General features: G+C 45.6%; 1 protein-coding gene and 2 long non-coding RNA genes across 3 annotated transcripts in view; 2 read left to right on the top strand and 1 right to left on the bottom strand.

Annotated features, from left to right (window-relative positions):
* Window positions 1-546: 546 nt before the first annotated feature.
* LOC145453783 (uncharacterized) lies at window positions 547-1,628 on the top strand. The gene is made up of 2 exons (XR_013919908.1): window positions 547-1,248; window positions 1,316-1,628. It is a non-coding gene; the product is annotated as an uncharacterized LOC145453783 (long non-coding RNA).
* A 151-nt stretch (window positions 1,629-1,779) lies between these two features.
* LOC145454306 (uncharacterized) lies at window positions 1,780-2,882 on the bottom strand. The gene is made up of 2 exons (XM_080332300.1): window positions 2,620-2,882; window positions 1,780-2,563 (listed from the first exon to the last, which is right to left on the bottom strand). Exons 1-2 carry the CDS (start codon window positions 2,858-2,860, stop codon window positions 2,016-2,018), a joined length of 789 nt encoding a protein of 262 aa, XP_080188426.1. The 5' UTR covers window positions 2,861-2,882; the 3' UTR covers window positions 1,780-2,015.
* An 8,097-nt stretch (window positions 2,883-10,979) lies between these two features.
* LOC145453786 (uncharacterized) overlaps window positions 10,980-19,583 on the top strand; it is a 495,978-nt gene continuing 487,374 nt past the window's right edge. The window contains exons 1-2 of the long non-coding RNA XR_013919910.1: window positions 10,980-11,060; window positions 12,997-13,412. This is a non-coding gene — a long non-coding RNA (uncharacterized LOC145453786). The remainder of the gene's footprint in view (window positions 11,061-12,996; window positions 13,413-19,583) is intronic.

Here is a 19,583-nt window from a genome sequence, read left to right as displayed (position 1 = left end):
TAGTTGTATTCTTGAATGTTGATGTTACACAGCAGTGTCCGGATGATACTACAAGGGCCGACACAGGCCTCCAGTAGTTGCAGTTGAATGTTACGGCTACAGGCCTCCAGTAGTTCGCATGTTAGATGTACTACGGGAGAGAGCACAGGCCGAAGTAGTTGTATGCTTGAATGTTAATGTTACAGCTGTGTCCATATGGTGCTACAAGGGCCGGTGTGAGCGTCAGGTGGTTAAATCCTACGCCGGTCGCCGTGTGTATGTTAGAAGTATTGTCGCTAATAAAAGTCGTCAATAATTAGCCAAGGACGTCGGCACAACAAACCATGATGTTGGCACGTCAGCTAAAAACAGTAACCTAACTACACAGCGCAGATTTAACTCAGTTCAGTAATATAAACGTCAACGTATTTTAGTGATACCAAGCCTTTGTCTCTCAAATCTGTATATAGCCGTTATTACATTTTATACAATTTGATACATTACATTTTATACAATTTGATACAATCATATTAAATGAGCTCACCAGACGTAACACGAACGTCTTAAGGCTAATTCACACATGCACGGTTCCCGGCCACGATTTTTGCCGTACGGTTTTCCATCATACGGTCGTACGGCCGACTTGCCGTGGAAATGTTCACACATGCACGATTCGTTCACGGCGGCTGTCGCCACGGCTATCGCCACGGCTATCGCACGGTTGATTTCGTCGCTTTTTTGCCGCCGTACGGAAAGTTGGATGAAACGAACTTTCCGTGGCTGCCGTGAGCTCAGTCGAAAGTGTGCTCCTATGGGTTAGCAGCTTGTCGAGGAGATTGTATCGCAAAATAAACGCTTTTAGGTTGTGTTCTGGCTGTTTAGTGGATGTGATGTGGCAAGGTCTGTATACCAGTAGAATGTCACTATACCGGGCCATACGGTACCAGTACCACCGGCACTGTACCAATAATCAGCAGTAGTACCGGTAATCGGTCGTATGGTTGTTTTTCTATATTACTACCGGTATATTGAATTAGTATCGTGCTGCTTCTGCAATGGATCTGCTTATCACTCAACTCGAGCTGACACTTTGAGTGGCTAGTTTTAGAAAGCGATACTCAGGAGCAAGAATCAAATATCGTGAACTCAGCTGATGCAGACACCAGCACTGCTACACAATGCACCAGCAATGCATCCAGGAGCCCCGCAACTCGCATGCCAATACCAGGGAAGAGGAGAAGATACTCTGAAGACAGACATTTGTTACAGGTAGTTGTAGGTGTGTTAAAGAACATGTCATCTCCAATGTATGTGACAGAAATTTTGTGTTCTTCAGGATGAGGTGCTAAAGCTTTTACAAAAGAACACGGACCAGTTTTCTGCCTTAAAACTGGACAAATACGATCATTTTGGCAGCTTTGCTGCGACACAGTTGCGAGCCACTGATGGCAAGCGTGCTGATGCAATGATAAAGGACATGATGCAAATACTCCTTCCAAGTGAATAATGACATTTTTCTGTAAAAACCAGCTTTAATGTGTTTCTTTCTTCAGTTCTGTTCACAGCTTTTGTGCCATGTTTCTTTCTTCAATTCTTTATCTTTAAAAGTTTCTTTCTTCCAGTGTATATTTCTATACATAACATGATTGTGTTGTGAAATCTGTGTTGTGGACGGCGTACAAGATTTAGAGTGCTAAAATGCTAAAATTAGAATTCATGTTGAGCGAGCAATAAGAAGGATCAAGGAATTTCACATTTTTGATTCAGATATACCATTAAACACCCTTGGTTCAGTTAATCAGCTTTATACAGTGGCTTGTTTGCTTACCAATTTTCAAGGCCCATTAATTAAAGAGATAGATGATGCTGACACCGCCGACAATATTCATCAGGATGACTAGCTTTGTTCACAATTACTTTCATTTTCGTTGAGCTTAATATTGTACTTCTATTCGTTGAATTTTTGAATAAACATGGAAAGAAATGGAATTTATTAAGTTTTGTTCTGTATTCATTGGGTAGGCCTATTATGCAGCTCACAAGAAATAGTTAAAGAAAAATTTGTCAACATTATCCTTGGCAATTTGAAAAAATGCAGGATCAAACATAATCTTCTCATTGAAAAAAGTTTCGTCACTCACATAGCTAAAAAATTCGCACCAGTCAAGACCACTCAATGCTAATTGGCACTGAACTTGATAATAATAGTCATGGGTCCTTTTGAGTCTGATCGGATTGGAATCTACATCTTTTAAAATGTAAGCTACATTCCTGAAGTCAGTAGCGCCTTCTTTAACAACTTTGATCTCCAAGAGACCAAATGGACTCAGTCCTTGTAGCTCAACGGTGCCATCAAAAACCTTGCGGTCAGGTGTACAGCCCAACCAGGGACATTTTGGATTGATAATTAAACCGGATGGGTAAAGATTCACTTTGTCTTTTTTTGCTTTAGAAGCATATATAAATGCAGCCCTTGATTCTAAATTCAGCCCCCTCTGCATTGGTCGTGTAATAACTCTGCGTGATGGATTAAGGTACGTGATAAGAGTCTCATTGGTCGTGTAATAACTCTGCGTGATGGATTAAGGTACGTGATAAGAGTCTCAAAGTTACTTTGACGCTTTGCAACTAGTCAAAATTTACTGGCAGTAATTCTCGACTTGCGAAGCTGAGTCCAATAACTGCTATGACTTTGTGCTCGTGTCTTTGTCTCCACATCTATGGCCACTTCTCTAGATAGACTCATTGCATGTAAGTCGTCGAGCTTATCCTGCTGAAGGCATAATGATATTGCATTGTTGAAGCGTATACCGGCATCGGGAAGGGGCAAATTTGGGAAGACAGTGCATGAGTAGTCATTAATCAGATATTCGGCTGACATTTTTTGTTGGTACGAAATCACACTGCCCTTCACCGCATGACCAAATTTAGTAGGCATCATTTCCATTGAATCATTTAATCCAGGTGCTAGTGTTGCAGCAAGAGGCTTAGGACTTAAATCGCCGTATTGATTTTGACTGAAAATTGGATAGTAGGTGGCTGGCGAATACAGTGTTGATTTAATATACCGATCGTAGTTGGCTCCAGGTTGAATTTCCTCAACTAGTACGTCCCCAATTTCTTGATTGCCTATCTTCCGCTCCCTTGGAATACTCCATCGCTCCTTCATTCCAGTACATGTGGCGGAGTCTGGTACGCTTTGCAGCTCAAGTTGTTTGCAATGTGCCAGGTAATAGAGTAATCCAACTACGTGATTGCAGTAGCCTCCTAGGCCTGCAGCGCACGAGCAGTTGCCAGAAATAGATTTTGTCGGGCCAGTTCGTTGCACCATCACTTGAAGCTGATGAGGATGCTCATTTTTCTTCATCGAGTGGTGACACTTAGCAGTGACAATGGCGGAGTCAACATCATGTGATACTGCAATATTGATGATAATCAAAAACCAGCAATATATAGGTATTAAAGACATCTAAATATTATGAATTGGCCAAATGGAAAAGGGCAAAGGTAGTCATAATTTTACGAATATCTCTGAACTTAATTCACCTTTAACATTGTGTATATATCCAGGCTCTGCAAAGAACTTGTAACCCTTGGCGGTATGTTCACACCCAGATGCTGTCTTCGTGTAACTTTCAACTTCTCCAAACGTCAGATCGGGAAATGCTGACAAATCTGGAATATGGAATATGATATGATATATCTATTTGGTGCATATGGCACTATATTGGTTGCAGTAGTCGATGTTACAATCACATGTAATATGGCTACCGTACCTGGTTATAAACACATAAAGCAATATCATGGTTTACTGACATCTAATCCAGGAAGTATTGCAATGACCGCTGAGCTTGTTAGGTGCATGAAATTATTATTTTTGAAAAATATAACTGAATAAGAAACTGGTACTTACCCCTGCCGGTTGAAGCTGATGCAACCGCCATAGCTCACGATCGATGTCAGTCGAAATATTGCAAAAATTACCAACTACTACTACTACAACAACAACTACTATCTATAACTATCTTACTGCTGCAAAAATATCACTCAGTCTCCTTCAATGCCGAATTTTGTGTCATCAAATCAATGTTGGGTATGTACCAAACAACGATTAAAATATCAATTATTTCAACGGAATTATTCTAAATCCTTTGCGTAGCATTGGCATCCGACACATCTGAATCCCTGCGCACTCCCACGACTAATTTCCGAAACATTTACAACTAGAAATCAACAATATACTACACGATATTTTGCATTGAGTCAGGTGCACGAAAAAGTAGCTTGCTAACCAATTCCTGGTTGCTATGCGTATCTAGTCACGTGATCGAAGTCCTGCAAAAGGCCTATTGACTCTTGCGATACGTGCGTTACGCGCGAATTTACCGTGCGAACCGGGTATGTGTGAATTCGCCTTTAGAGCACGTTCTCGGGCGAATGAAGAATCTGATCTGACTCGATCTAGTGCGACGACGTCACGGACAGAAATGCTCTTGCCAGATAAAACATGATCGGAAATTTTCTAAATCGAATATCCGAGCAACCGATTGACATATTGTGACAAGCTAGGAACCCATTTAAGCAGAAAAATTAGTGTTATATTTAGGAAGCTAATTCCAATTCCAAAAACGGACGCAAAAATGAAAAAACGGTAAATCATAGAAATGAAACAGATTCGGTCCGCCGACTTGGACTTGATGGTTACAACAACCCTGATCGTGACACTCTCCTCGCGAATTCGGACTTGATGGTTACAACAACCCTGATCGTGACACTCTCCTCGCGACGAATTCGGACTGGATATTATCAGACGATTTTGTGGCAGTCGGATAGGATTCGGATATTTATGACTTTTTATACGGATATTTCCGGATAGTTGTAACCACATTTTAGATTTGATTACAAGCCCATAGAACAGGGGTTGGCAATTACTTTCCTCCGCGGGCCAAATGAGAAGTAGAAAATACGTTGGCAGGCCGAGTGAAAAATTCTAGCTATATTCTTCAGCGTATCTTAATTTTATTTCTAAATTACACTGTTAATAATTTCTGCCCAGTGACACTAATTTCTGCCCAGTGACACTCTTGACGTTAGATAATGAGAAATGGCGGTTAATTTAAAAAAATATCTATATGCGGTCATGATTCGAAACAATGTTGAACATGATACATTATCAATTGTCTTCAAACCCCTATCCACGTTCTTCCATTAAGATGCAAGAACAGTGGTTCTCAAACTTTTTTACGTGCGCCTCCCGTAACGATAGTGAAAAATTTCGCGCAACCTTATCCAGGGCTTTGGAGCCGGAGCCCCAGAGCCTTGCATTTTCACCGGAGCTGGAGCCGGAGCCGGAGCTCTACATAAAATTTAGCCGGAGCCGGAGCTGGAGCCCGTTATTTGAGGAGTAGCTCCGGCTCCGACATATTTCATAGGATGCTATTATGTATGCAACAACCACATCTGCTGATTCATCATAATTGAACACCAGGCCTGAATTTTAATGCTATGCACACTTGCACAGCAATGGCACGGAGTAAATTGCGTTCTAGTGCAACTATTATGTTGTCGACAATTGACAAAGATTCAGTATGAAGTCACAAGCCGGCACGGCCGCACCTATATGTATTTGTTGCTACATTGGATGTTACTGACGGCTGACGGACTCTAGATTACTATAGATAACTAACCTATTAGTAGATTAGTAATCTATATTAACCAGTAATGGCCAACCTTTTCTGCTAAAGGGGCACATGCAATTGACGAACGAGTGCGCGGTTCACTAGCCACGCCAAACGGGTAAAATTTTCTAAGTTTATAAATAAACTAGGTGAGTATTGCGGGTCTATTGTATACCACCCGCTTGGCTCAGTTTGCAAGGACACGACTATTCGGCGTCTGGACACATCGATATCGAACGTCTCAGATAATATGCGACACTCATTTTGTGCCTACATTTCACCGTCGACGATTTTTATGCGAGCTCAAACGCCAAAAGACTTTCTTCCGTTATTGCGAATAGACTCAATCGGGCAAATTAGGCGTTTTTTTCATTTTCAGTAGGGGGTAGGCTACCAAGCAAGAAATCGTGTGACAATTAAACACGCGAAGCGTGAAGAAAAATCTCGCTACTATTTTAGTTTATTGTAATGTACGACGATTTACTGAAAATGTGACTGGACCCTGGATCTGCCAATGCGTCGGAATTAATATTTTAGTCATCAACATCCCAAGTGTTGCAGCCAGAATTGTAATTTTTGTTTTGCATTGCAAGTTCACAATCTGAGCCATTCATTTTCCATAATATAATAGGACATTACTTCACGGGCCACGCAAAACCCTCTCGCGGGCCACATTTGCGGGCCGCCCCTGATATAGACAGGACCATTCGATAATTTCAGAGCCGGAGCAGTGGTTATAATGCGGCTCCGGAGCTGGAGCCGGAGCTAATGTATGATAAAAGAGAGCTCCGGAGCCGGAGCTGGAGCAGTTTAAATTCCCGGCTGCTCCAAAGCCTGGGCCTTATCACAAACTATTAAAATGCGCTACCAGAATGCTAGCAATCCTAACGGGTAGTTTGATGGCATGGAAGGCTATGGTTGTTGAGAGAATTCTGAAATATTGAAGTCGGACAATACACCTGGGTTGTAACCAAGTCACAAGGCTCCGAGTCACAAGTCAATCTCAGTTTTATAGTTTTGACTCGAGTCAAGTCGAGTCATTTTCAATTCACCACCGAGTCAAGTCCGAGTCCAAGTCACTGAGCAGAGGGTCGAGTCCGAGTCATGGTAATATGACTCGAGTCGAGTCCAAGTCATTGTGTTCACTGCCAGTTTCGAGTTAAAGGCTTGTTGAATCCACTTTTTATAACTCTGTTTGGTGATATCGAATGGTTCGAATTTATAATATACTAATTTTCGTCATTTTTAGCAGTTTCGGGACGCATTTTCAAGTACCAGTACCAAGAGAATAAATCCCAATAGTGTGATTACTTTACTATTCCTCGAAATTACAATGAAACGTCGGTCTGAGTCTCGAGTCATATGATTTGGTTCGAGTCATGCGCACGGACTCGAATCCAAGTCGAGTCAATCCACAAATTGACTCGAGTCGTGTGGAGTCATTTCCGGATTTTGAGACAATGACTCGAGTCAAGTCGAGTCATCTGAAAAACGTGACTCGAGTCGGACTCGAGTCATTACAACCCTGCAATACGCAGAGCAAAAAGTATAATCTGGGGGTAAATCACGCGGAGCGCCTCGCGCCACCTTCTGATACTTTCACACCCCCAGTTTAAGAACCTCTTCACTGAAATGTATATGCAATACTACATAGCTTATTTTCTTGGTCGCTGCGTTCCTAACAGTGTGCACTGTACAGCTTAAATAGCCTTGACGTTAAGCGATGCTTGCAGTTTTTCTGAACTTAGCCCTCCCTTGACCGAGTGTTTCCTGTTTTTGTCACAAGGCCGGCTTTCTTTTTTTTTTTGGCATGGCCGTTAATCCTTTACGGGTGATAGATATGAGTCATATAGGAATCGCAAGCACTGATTGACTTGTTTTGCGAATAAGGGATTAGGATACGTATCACGTATTAATTTGAAACACATACCGCATAATGCAAAATGTGACAATAGCAACAAAGAAGATTGGAAATGGAAAGAGTGATTTCTTGCGACTTTAATTACTACTCATACTTTGCCACATTACCTTTAATTTGAATCTGGATTACGCATGAGAGGTACGTACGCAGCGTAATCGTAGCACATTAATGAACCGGCTTCAAAGTAAATTAATCTCCAGCTCAGTTGATACAGTGTTGTGATCCGTAATTAGGCAATTATTGCTTTCCTCTGATTGTTTCTGTTGCACGTTACATTGTGTCGCCATTGTCTTGTCATTCTATCCTTTTCTGTTCTGCTGTATGTTGTATTATGTTGTATGTTGCTTAAAGCCACCTTGGATACATTTACCTCAATAAAGCTTCAGTTGGTTATGTCGACTCGATAGTCAGTTCACGACAATTCAAGCAACATACAACAATGGCAAAAAGAATTCTAAAACCAGACAAGCTCAATATCAGTCCTGATTGCCCATCCGCTGAAAAAGAGTATGAGCATTGGAAGAAGACGTTCGATAATTTTCTTTCATCATTGAGTGGGGATACACCGATCGACAAGTTGAATATCTTAACAAACAAATTTCGTGTCGTGTTGATAAAAGAAGTCAGCACATTTGCCCAGACTTACTCACGGGCTATTTTGGAAGCTCATTACGTTCAACATATTCGCAAACCCCAGAATAAAGGCAGACAACCCCCCCCCCCCCCGTTTGGAACCACTATCTTTGAATAAAGCATTTAAACGGCCGACGCGATGAAAAATATCATGTAACAGCATAAATATTCCAAATAATATTGTTTTTATGCTGATTTACGAAAAAAATATGAGCCTACGTCGTCAAGTCTTCAAAGTTCCAGACATTTGGAATATTTTAAAAATTCCTCCCGGACGCTAGTTTGAACAGAACAGTCAAATTCCAGACATGTACGAGAAATTCCGGACGTATGGCAACCCTACCGTAGGTTGGTTATCAGTGTCGGCTCGCCCTATAGGGCAACTGGAGCATTGCCCCGCCTACAATTCTGTCCAATAACAATTCTTTACCATTTATAGACGCACAGCAATCTATGTATACCGAAATCACAGCGAAAATCGTATTCTTCTTGTCCTTTCACTTGTAAATGCCCATATATAGCGAAGTCTTTGCGAAGATAGAATTCTGTTCTGTGCTTTCGCTTTGAGAATGCCTAGCCGGGTATGCCCGGGTAGCGCTCATAACAAGCTTTCACTGTCTATTCTCTCGAAGCAGCGCAAGAAGCGGTGATTTACTCTCTCTTATTCATAAAATTACCGAGCAACCGGGGCACATAAGGTGTGATGTAACAATCGTATCTATATCTGAACTCGGTTACCGTCATATGCGTTTAGTCGACCTTTGCTGGTATAGGTCGATTTTGATGGTGTTTCACATCATTAAAACTCTTGAAACTTGGTATGTCATGTCGTGATGGTGGTATTTAACACTGTCCCAAGTTTCAGGGTTTCTACTCAAAGTTTAGGGTAGTAATTCCGTTTCCGAAGTTGAGTGTGTGCTGATCCGTCATGTATCGCAAACAGATTTTACTCAAAAGCCGGTATTGGTATCCATTGATTTTGACGATGTTCAATACTGAGATCGGTTATGACATTTGGCACGGTAAGTCTTAATGTTAGTATCGAACGCTCTACCAAGGTTCAAGTTTGTCACTGAACTATGTTAATGGTAATTTCGTTTCCTAAGTCGAGTGGAGCTGACTTGTCATTTATCGCTAACAGATTTTACAAAAAGCCGGTATAGGCCTCTATTGATTTTAACGATGCTCCTTACCTAGATCCGTCATAAGCTTTTGCACAGTATGTCTTGATTTTAGTATCGAACTGCGGCAGGAATTCTCGCGCGACTAAGAAGAACCAGGGCGTAGGGTGAAAGAGTGTCATCAGCTTCCTCCGACGAACAAGACGCGGATGACTTTCACGATGACTTGGGAGATGAAAATGAAACAGAGGAGAACTGGCTTCGGAGTATGCGAGAGGTACTCAACTCTGCTGATACATGCGCAACCTCGGAAGAGAATGACAAAATTGGGGAGCTCCTCCTCGATCAGATCATCAGCAGCGACACGATAGGAGAGGCTCTCGGGCAGAAGCTCGAACGACATGCAACAGTTGTTATCGGTAAATTGGGGAGCAGGAACCCCCCGCGCAAGTGGAAAACCCCCCAATCAGGGGCCGCGGCTCAAGTAGGCGACTCACGACGAGAAGGTCTCGAAAAAGAACTCAGTACGCGGCGGTGCAAAACCTCTTCATGCATGCGCTAACTACGTGCTGAAAGGAAACTGGCGTATTCAACATCTCGATCGCACGCCGTCCCACAATGATGATCGCCTTCTGGAAGCATGTCTTCCAAAGACAAGCGGGCTTGGACAACCGGGCAATAAGCGACACGGCGGCTGCAGACTGGAACCTACTCCTTCCTATTTCAAACGAGGAGATATAGCAGTTGCTCTAAAAGGATTACGGCCCTCTGCGGCTGGACCCGACGGGATTAAGGTAAGTACCGTCAAGATATTGCAGCCGAACGCTCTTATGAAAATGTACAATCTGTTGTTGCTAAGCAAGACCCTTCCAAGGCCGTTTAAAAGAGCGTGGACGGTACTCATACCGAAAGTGCCGAATCCGAGAGAACCCGGTCAATATCGACCAAAAACAATTGGCTCAGTACTCGTCCGAGTACTCCATAAAATCTTAGCCAAACGTCTAGGACAAAGCTCCGCGCTAAACGCCGCCCAAATGGCGTTTCAACCCAAAGATGGGTGTGCACAAAACATTTTCATGCTTGACGCCCTAATGGCGCAGGCGAGGAGAAACAAAGCGGGTTTATGTGTGATGTTTCTTGATTTGAAAAAGGCTTTCGACTCAGTCAAACACGCAAGCATCTTACGTGCGGCACGGCGCATGGGAACACCCGAACCGCTAGTCAAATACCTCGAAAGCTGTTATACTAACGCGACAACCAACCTATACTCGCACGAGATCCGAGTCACTCGAGGGGTTCGGCAAGGGGATCCGCTGTCCCCTATCTTGTTCGATGCCCTCACATGGGGCCAAAGATGGGGCTAGTGGACCGTAGCGATTCTAACGTGCAAATTGATCGTCCTATCTGGGTACAGGGGCGAAAGACTAATCGAACCGTCTAGTAGCTGGTTCCTTCCGAAGTTTCCCTCAGGATAGCTGGCGCTTTTTCAAAGTTTTATCTGGTAAAGAGAATGATTAGAGGACTCGGGGACGAAACGGCCTGGAGCGGGGCGCACGATACGAATGCGAGTGCCCAGTGGGCCACTCTTCGTAAGCAGGACTGGCGATGCGGGATAAACCGAACGCCGGGTTACGGCGCCTGACGCGTACGCTCATCAGAGCCCACAAAAGTTGTTGCGCGATACAGACAGCAGGACGGTGGCCACGGAAGTCGGAATCAGCTAAGGCAGTGGTTCCCAACCTGTGGTACGCGTACCACTAGTGGTACGCGAAGGTCTTCCAGGTGGTACGCGAGCAGATTCAGTTTTTTTTCGATCGAAGGGAGCTATTAGTTCAGGTGTGGTTGATTTTGAGTTTTTTGAAGCCGTCGTCTCCCGCTATTCCCCTGCCGATAATTTTCCCTTATACGTGGGAGTGCGAGCAAGAATTTTCATCCCAGATGACTATCAAGTCGAAGAAATGAAACCGACTTATTGCGCCCATACATGACTTTCGATGCGATGTAAGCAAACGTATGCCACGCATCGACAAGCTAGTGGAAAATAAACAAATGCAGCCATCGCATTAAATAAATTGACTTCTGTTGTGTGTTGTTATTTCATTACGCTGTTCTTCTTGTGACTGGTGGTAAAAAAAAAAATTGCATATATCCCATCAACCCTGGCTAATAATGCTTAGTTCAGGGGTGTCAAATTCAAATTGCATCGCGGGCCGGATCGAAGTCATGGAATCGCTAGCGGGCCGGACCAGTCAACGGAATCCAAAATGTTGCCTCGTAATATTGCTTCTCGCTGGAATACTTTATTATCAAGCATATATAGATAATACACGGATCGTAGGGGTTTCATTCTAGCGAGTCGCAACACCATTATTTGCGAGCAATGCGAAAATACGATGTTTGTCCGATTAAATACAGTTAAGAACCGCTAAAACAATGGCATTACCGGCGATACAAGTAGAAATATTCAAGTTTTCCCTCTGCTTCAGTCCAGGGGTGGCCAACCTGCGGCCGTAAGATGGAATTTGTGTGGCCGTAGGCTCGCAATTCAATTAGTATGTGTTGGCGGCCGTCGACATGCAATTCGAATTTACGAATTGACTCCCAAATCTTTTGAATGATTTTAATTAATCTTAAATTTTTATTCGCACTGCGCACGATTCAATGCGATTACATTTTTCGATTTTACTATAGTAGCACCCTTTGCAATTAGAGCCCCACAATACAGATGCGAACATCAGTGGAAAATGATGCGCCTCACAAGGAAATATCAGCTCGGAATCGTGTGCTCCTCACTATACTTAATAACAACCGTGATGGGAGGTCAAGAAATAACAGCATGCTACAAAGTGACTAATACCAATTGGCCCACCCGAAGATGCATCATAATTTATAACTTGCTTTTAAATTTTCAAAAACACCCCTACATCAACTCTATACCAGTGAATCTGATCACACGGGATGAGAAAGGATAAATGTTTGAGGGTAATATGTAAAACTACTAGTATCAATGACGAAATTCATTGGTGAATCTGAATTTATTTCGCGCTTCGCGCGACTATGACGACTTCCTTCCTTAACATTACCAGTGACCACTCACGATTTTGGTGCGCATAGTAAGCCTATCATTTAATAGATTAGTCCGCAGTTCACCGAAAATGGACATAGACCTGGGTATTTGGCGTCCAGCAGCTCGTTCATTACGACTATGCCCTGGAATGCGGCCGTAGGCTACACGAGTGGTCGAAATGCGGCCGTGAATGGCAGAAAGGTTGGCTACCCCTGCTTTAGTCATAATCTGGCGTTAGCCTTGCGTATGCGTTGAGATGAATACAAGATATTTAACTGTCAACGCGGACGTTGTAATTTGTTTTATTACTGTGGATATGATTGATAATATAATATTGTTTCAATGTACTTAGAATTGTTATGCGGGCCGGATAAAATCGTCTGGCGGCCGGATCTAGCCCACAGGCCGTATATTTGACATCCCTGGCCTAGTTCAATAGAATTTGTTAATACACCTCGCATAGGTCATCAAATACGTGCGTATGACGTCATGAATGGTGGAAACGCTCGTAACTTATATAGGTGGTACGCGAGCACTGTATAAAACCTCAAAATGGTACGTGGGTAGAAAAAGGTTGGGAACCACTGAGCTAAGAAGTGTGTAACAACTCACCTGCCGAATCGCGTAGCCCTGAAAATGGATGGCGCAGGAGCGTAGGGCCTATATCCGGCCGTCGACTCGGCGCGAGCCGCACCACGGCCTTAGGCGTCGACGAGTAGGAAGGGCGCGGCGGCGGACGTCGTAGTGCGGAGCGCGAGCTCGCCCGGAGCAGCCGTCGGTGCAGATCTTGATGGCAGTAGCAAATATTCAAACGAGAACTTTGAAGGTCGATGCGGAGAAGGGTTCCATGTGAACAGCAGTTGAACGTGGGTCAGCCGACCCTAAGACTTAAGCGAACCCAGTTTTCGATCGGGGGGCGTTGCTCGTCTTCGCCCCCGCCGAGGCCGAAAGGGAATCTGGTTAATATTCCCGAGCCCCGACGCGGAGATTGGCGCCGTCGGGCGCCCGGTGCGGTAACGCAAACGAACTCGGAGACACCGGCGTGAGTACCAGGAAGAGTTATCTTTTCTTGGTAAGGAGCGGAGACCCTGGAATCGGTTCGCCTGGATATAGGGTCGGAGGCTCCGTAAAGCGTCGCGTTTCTCGCGGCGTCCGGTGAACTCGCGTCGGCCCTTGAAAGTCCGAGGGAGACGATATAATTCTCGCGCGGGGTCGTACCAATGTCCCCTCTAAGCTGCGCACGTGCGCAGTGCTGAAGCGGTCCCTGCGCACAGAAAATCTAAGTTGCGCACAGAAAATCCGAAGTGATGTTTTTTTGAAGTCGTTGCGCACTGTTGTCCAAGGCACCACGCAGGCGCGCAAACTCGTGAAAAATTATAGGGAACATTGCCAGGGGCAAAAAGTGTTATCGCTGAAGTCTTACATCGAGGTACAAGTGCGGCCAGCAAAGGTAAATACTGCACTCCGTGAAGAAATGAGACTTTGCAATCACTATCGCCCAACGAAAAATATTTTCTTTACTGATATCATTTCAATAGCGCATTATTTTCCGGGAATGGCGAAATAACATGGTTTAACATAGTTATAAATAACAATGGGCGAGCTCGAAGTTAATCTGCGAGAAACTAGCGCTTAGTCTTCTCCGCGTATCATGAACATTGCTTGCGTAAGATTGCCTCAGGACCGTATCTGCCGCACCCAAACCCTCCAAAATTATTTCGTGAATTAACATAAATCATGGTGTATTTTTTGGGAATTTTTCAAAATATTTATCGCGCCGCGCGCGAATTAATTTTGTCAAATGTCTTGATTATTGGGTACCCGTCCCACAACAAAAAATAGGCGTGATTAAGAGGAATGGGCACTTGGGCGTCGGCCATTACCTTATGCCACGGCACACCAAGATATATGAAGTTATAGGCTATGTGACATGCGACTCCGAGAAGTGAGCCAAAACGATCAGCAGCGAGAAAAGCTTGGCCGAAAAGGACTGCCCTATATGCTGACCGAAAACTTCGATTCATACATATAAGTTTAATTGTCCACAGGCGCGTAAATGGCTGGCGCTGAATGTTCATGTGCTGGCGATCCGAGTCCCACAACAAGACAAATGCCATGTCGAGGGAACATTATTTGCCAGTTGAAAAATACCAATTTTAAATCGTGTTCGTGTTTTAGTTTAGTACGTTTGAGCGATTTCAATGTCTTTTGACATAGCCGATAGGAGGTCACGAAATAGCATCATATAACGATGTCATTATACGAACGAGTGCGCGCGAAGATGTTTAATTAATATTTAGAAGACCTACTTTTTCTAACACACCTCATTGATCAGCTTTACCGGTAAATCTGATTATGTGAGCAGAGAGATGATAAAAATAGATAGCAATAGATATATGCTGATAAAAATAGATAGCAATAGATATATGCTATGTAATTCCCGATCATATTGACCGATTCAATCATGAATCATATAAAATTTTCGCGCTTCGCGCGTTCAGGCCAGATAGCCACTAAGCCCCCCCCCGATGTAGATGATATCGGCAAAAAGCGCAGAGCCCGATAGGGGCTGGGGGACTTCGCCCCCGATAAGTTCGGTTTATCACCTTATGTGGGGGGCTGGTTGCGCACTATGGTCCAAGGGCCTGCGCAGTGAGTTAACGTGTTCGCGCAGACTCGTGAAAAATTAGAGGGAACATTGGGTCGTACCCATATCTGCAGCAGGTCTCCAAGGTGAACAGCCTCTGGCCGACGGAACAATGTAGGCAAGGGAAGTCGGCAAATCAGATCCATAACTTCGGGAAAAGGATTGGCTCTGAGGGCCCGGTCGGTCGGGCCGCGACGCTAAGCGGGCGGCGGTCGGACTGGGCGAGCCCCCCGGGGCGACCCGCCTCGTCCGGCGACTTGGAACTGGTACGGAGCCGGGGAATCCGACTGTTTAATTAAAACAAAGCGTAGCGACGGTCGCAACCCGGTGTTGACGCTACGTGATTTCTGCCCAGTGCTCCGAATGTCAAAGTAAAGAAATTCAACCAATCACGGGTAAACGGCGGGAGTAACTATGACTCTCTTAGTTGGAGACCTGCGTAAGTCGGACCCTGGGGTTCCATGCTCGCTGCGAGGCATGGAACCTTCAATGGCGGTACAAGAACGCCGGGCAAACGGACAAGGGACAAGCTGGAGGCCGAAAGGCTCCAAGCGAAGGCGACATAGAACGGGCAAATCGGACAAGGGACAAGCCGGAGGCCGTAAGGCTCCAAGCGAAGACGGCATAGAACGGGCAAATCGGACAAGGGACAAGCCGGAGGCCGAAAGGCTCCACGAGAATCACAGGACTACGGACAGCCTCAGGACTCTCGGCGATAACTCCCGTAAGTCTCAGGTATTACTTGGCTAGTTCTTTGCAGATATATCGGACTTTCTTTAATATATATGACTTTCTTTAATATATATATCTAACTAACCTGCTGAACGAAGTGTCATGTTTTCGCGACACATACCTCCGGGCTGGCGAGAGGCAAGAGTCTGACTCCCAAGAATAACGACAACAGCCGGGTTCTACTGGACAAACTGCGGAAAGCTGTATGCCACTGCTAGTGTCTTGGGACTTCACAAGAAGTCTAGACATCCTACCGAATTCCACGCCGAGGCCGTAGCAAAATCCGCGAGTCGGAAAAGGCGATGGAACTCTGAAGAAGAGGAAGTCCTCGTTGCAACCGAAGTGGCAATGGAAACAGCGACGAGACCTGTATCTGCTGAGGCCCTGCATGCGTAATTTCCTGGGTCACGGTCACTTGAAGCTATAAGGTGCCGCAGAAAATCAGCGAGATATAAGACAATTCTTAAGAAGCGCGAGAATGGCCAGAACAAACACCAGAAGTGAATCGAGAGCCGAACATGGGGCTCAGGACTCCGACCAGGAATCCGACGCGGAGGTTACTTGGGACCAGCGTATTTGTGAAGCACTTACGTCCGCAGGTGAATGCACCTTGTCCCGGAAAAGGGATCGGGCGGGAGAGCTGAACCTTGATAACATCATCGCTTGACAACTTAGAGGGCGAACAACTTGACAATATGCTAGATCAGCATGCAAAGGCTATTGCCGGAAAACTTGGAAGGTCAAGTACTCCTAGGAAGTGGACAGCTCACTCCAAGGGGCTTTCAAGATGGGGACGGCTTCGGCCTAAAAGATCCCTCAAACGGGACCGGTATGCGGCAGTCCAAAACCTGTAGTGTACAAGAAGGACAGAGCAGCTTGCGCGAGCTACGTGTTGAAATGCGACTGGCGCATAAATCGAGAGGGGCGCGAACCTTCGCACAAAGTAATAATTCAGTTTTGGAAAAGGCTCTTCCAAAAAGAGGCAGGCTCCGATAGCCGAGAGATAACGGACATAGCCGAAGCAGATTGGGGACTCCTTGACCCTATAACCAAGGCCGAAGTCGAAGCGACCTTGTCTGGATTGCGACCGTCAATCGGCAGGACCAGACGGTATCAAAGTAAGTGCGGTTAAAGAACTTCCGTCGTCCGCACTCATGAAAATGTTCAATCTTTGGCTGTTGAGTGGTGCTTTGCCAGGCCCATTCAAGCATGCGCATACAGTGCTTATACCGAAAATAGCGAGGCCGACAGAGCCGGGACACTATCGACCTATCACCATTTGATCGGTGCTGGTCAGGACTTTTCACAAGATTCTCGCAAAGCGAATGACGGAGAGTTTCAAATTGAACGAAATGCAGAGAGCTTTTCTTCCTAAAGATGGCTGCGCGGAAAATATCATAATGCTGGACGCGCTGCTATCCCAGGCCCGCAAAAGGAAAACCGGCCTATGCGTGATGTTCCTGGACCTGAAGAAGGCCTTTGATTCTGTCAAACATGATAGCATCATTAGGGCGGCTCGACGCATGGGGACCCAGGACCCCTCACAATATATATGAGCAGCTTCTAAGAAGGGGCCACGACAAATCTATATTCAAACAAAATCAAAGTCACGAGAGACGTTAGACAAGGGGATCCGCTCTCTCACGTCTTATTCCACGCGGTAATTGACGAGGCTCTAAGCAAGCTGGCTAAAGCGAGGCCGAAGATTGGGTCAACACCCATCCCAGCCCTGGGCTTCGCGGACGATATTGCTATTCTGACCGAGTCGACCGTAAGTATGCAAAATCAGGTTGGAACTTTTCTTGGACACCTGAAAGAAACAGGATTGACTGCGAATGCAGGTAAGTGTAGATCACTGACACTCAAAGTCGACGGAAGAAGGAAGCGCACGTGCTTGGATAAGAACTCGATATTCCGGGTCGACGAGCAGCCCATTGAGGCGATGTCTCCGGACGTCACATACAAGTACCTCGGCATCGAGATCGGACATGGAGGTTCACTTTCCTCCATAGGCAGTGTTCTGGGTAGGGGGGGGGGGGGGGGGGGTAGAAGAACTATCAAAAGCCCCAGCAGAAACTCTACCTTCTGCGAAGCCATCTAATTCCAAAGATCATTTACGATGGAACATTGGCGGAAAATACAAAGGCGAAATTGGTTACCCTGGATCGCCTCATCAGAGGAAAGATAGGGAAGGGGCTGCACCTTCCTAGGGACACTCCAATCCCTTTCTCCCATGCGAATACTCTATTTGGTGGACTGGATGTCCCGCCACTTGAAAGCCGACTGTTGCTACTGTAACGGTGTCGCTACTAGTTCTTTATACTCTTCAAGTGTAAATCAGTTCACAGCCAGACAGATACCGTAACAGTTATATTGACGACAGTAGGAAGCGTGTACCACTCAGACACAGACACAAAACAGAATATTCTAGAAGGCTGCGGTTATCTCCCGCGAACGCATTGTCTCAAGGCGTGACGTCATTGGTCGCCATAGATGGCGCCCCGTCACACTACTTAACAGGGATCGATTTCTCGATTTCTCAAACTTGAAGACTCTGAGGAGGCAACGATCCAAGCACTTGCTCGCTCTGATCACGTGAGGCGACATTAGCGACAACGGAATTCCCCAAAATACGGGGCCAACACGTGGAGAACCTCGGTGAAGAAAGAGGTGCCTATGCAGGGTGGTTGCACAATACAATGGACGGATCGGGCCTTCGTGAAGCCGACAAAGTCCCTTGGCAGCACTGGTGGGTCACTGATGGCTCCAGTCTGCTGAGTGGAAAAGCATATATTGACGCGGTTTAAGTGCGGGGAAATCTTTCTACCACACGAAGCAGAGGAGCGCGGGGACGAACGGAAAAAGACGCGTACTGCCCCTCGAGGCGGAAGAAGAAGGAGACGATAGGTCATATAAGCCAGACCTGCCTTGAGACGTGGGGCCTAAGGATAAATCGTCACAATGCGGTTATGAACATCATGGTTGCAAGCCTCACGCGAAGTGGCTTTGAAACGAGGGTTGAACCCGTCATCCCCATCGGGGGTTCAAATCAAAAGCCGGATATCATCTGCTGGCGCATTGGAGGAAAAACAGCCTGGATTATTGACGTCCAGATTGTCTCCGATGGAAACGTAGCCCGGTTGGAAGACTGCCACCGGAGGAAGAAAAGAAAGTATGATACGGAAGAGGTCAAGAACTGGGTTAAAGCGGCCTCAGGTGCGGAAGAGGCAAAGGTTACCACAGCCACCCTGTCCTGGCGAGGAAATTGGTCGGAATCATCGGTGGCCGTCCTGCAAGATATTGGGATCAGGAAAATGGACCTGCGGATAGCGACCCTCCGAGTACTTGGCGCTACCGTCCGCATGATTCGAAACCGCTTTCGGGGGGGGAAGGGACCCGAGGAATTGACATTGGTGTTCTTTGGTGAAGGTGGTGGAAATAAATGGAGGTGAGTGACTAACCGTGTGTGTTTTCTCAGCCTACTGCAGCCAGGACTGCTCAAGGTAAGTGTCGGTCTAGTTGGAAGTGGGGCGAAGTAGCAAATATGAAACGCGGACAGAGGGACTGGCCGCGTTGAAGTCCCCAAGTAGAAGCGCTGTCGAGATGCTCAGGGTAAGTGTCGGGATTAAAGGAAACAAGTAGAACGTTTTAACAAGTAAAAAATATGTAATGCGGACTTATAGTCTGGCCGCGTTAAAGTCACCGAAGTAGAAGCATGCAAGAAGTAGGAAAGTGGAGTAGTTTAAGGCTTCCAGTACCGATTCCGCGAGGCGCGGACAGTGCAAGGCCTAAATGGTTTGGCCGC

Source organism: Botryllus schlosseri, chromosome 13 (assembly GCF_051294905.1).
Source record: "Botryllus schlosseri isolate E-star chromosome 13, Bs_hap1, whole genome shotgun sequence".
NCBI classification, from domain to species: Eukaryota; Metazoa; Chordata; class Ascidiacea; order Stolidobranchia; family Styelidae; genus Botryllus; species Botryllus schlosseri.
This window is presented reverse-complemented; position numbering and strand designations above follow the sequence as displayed.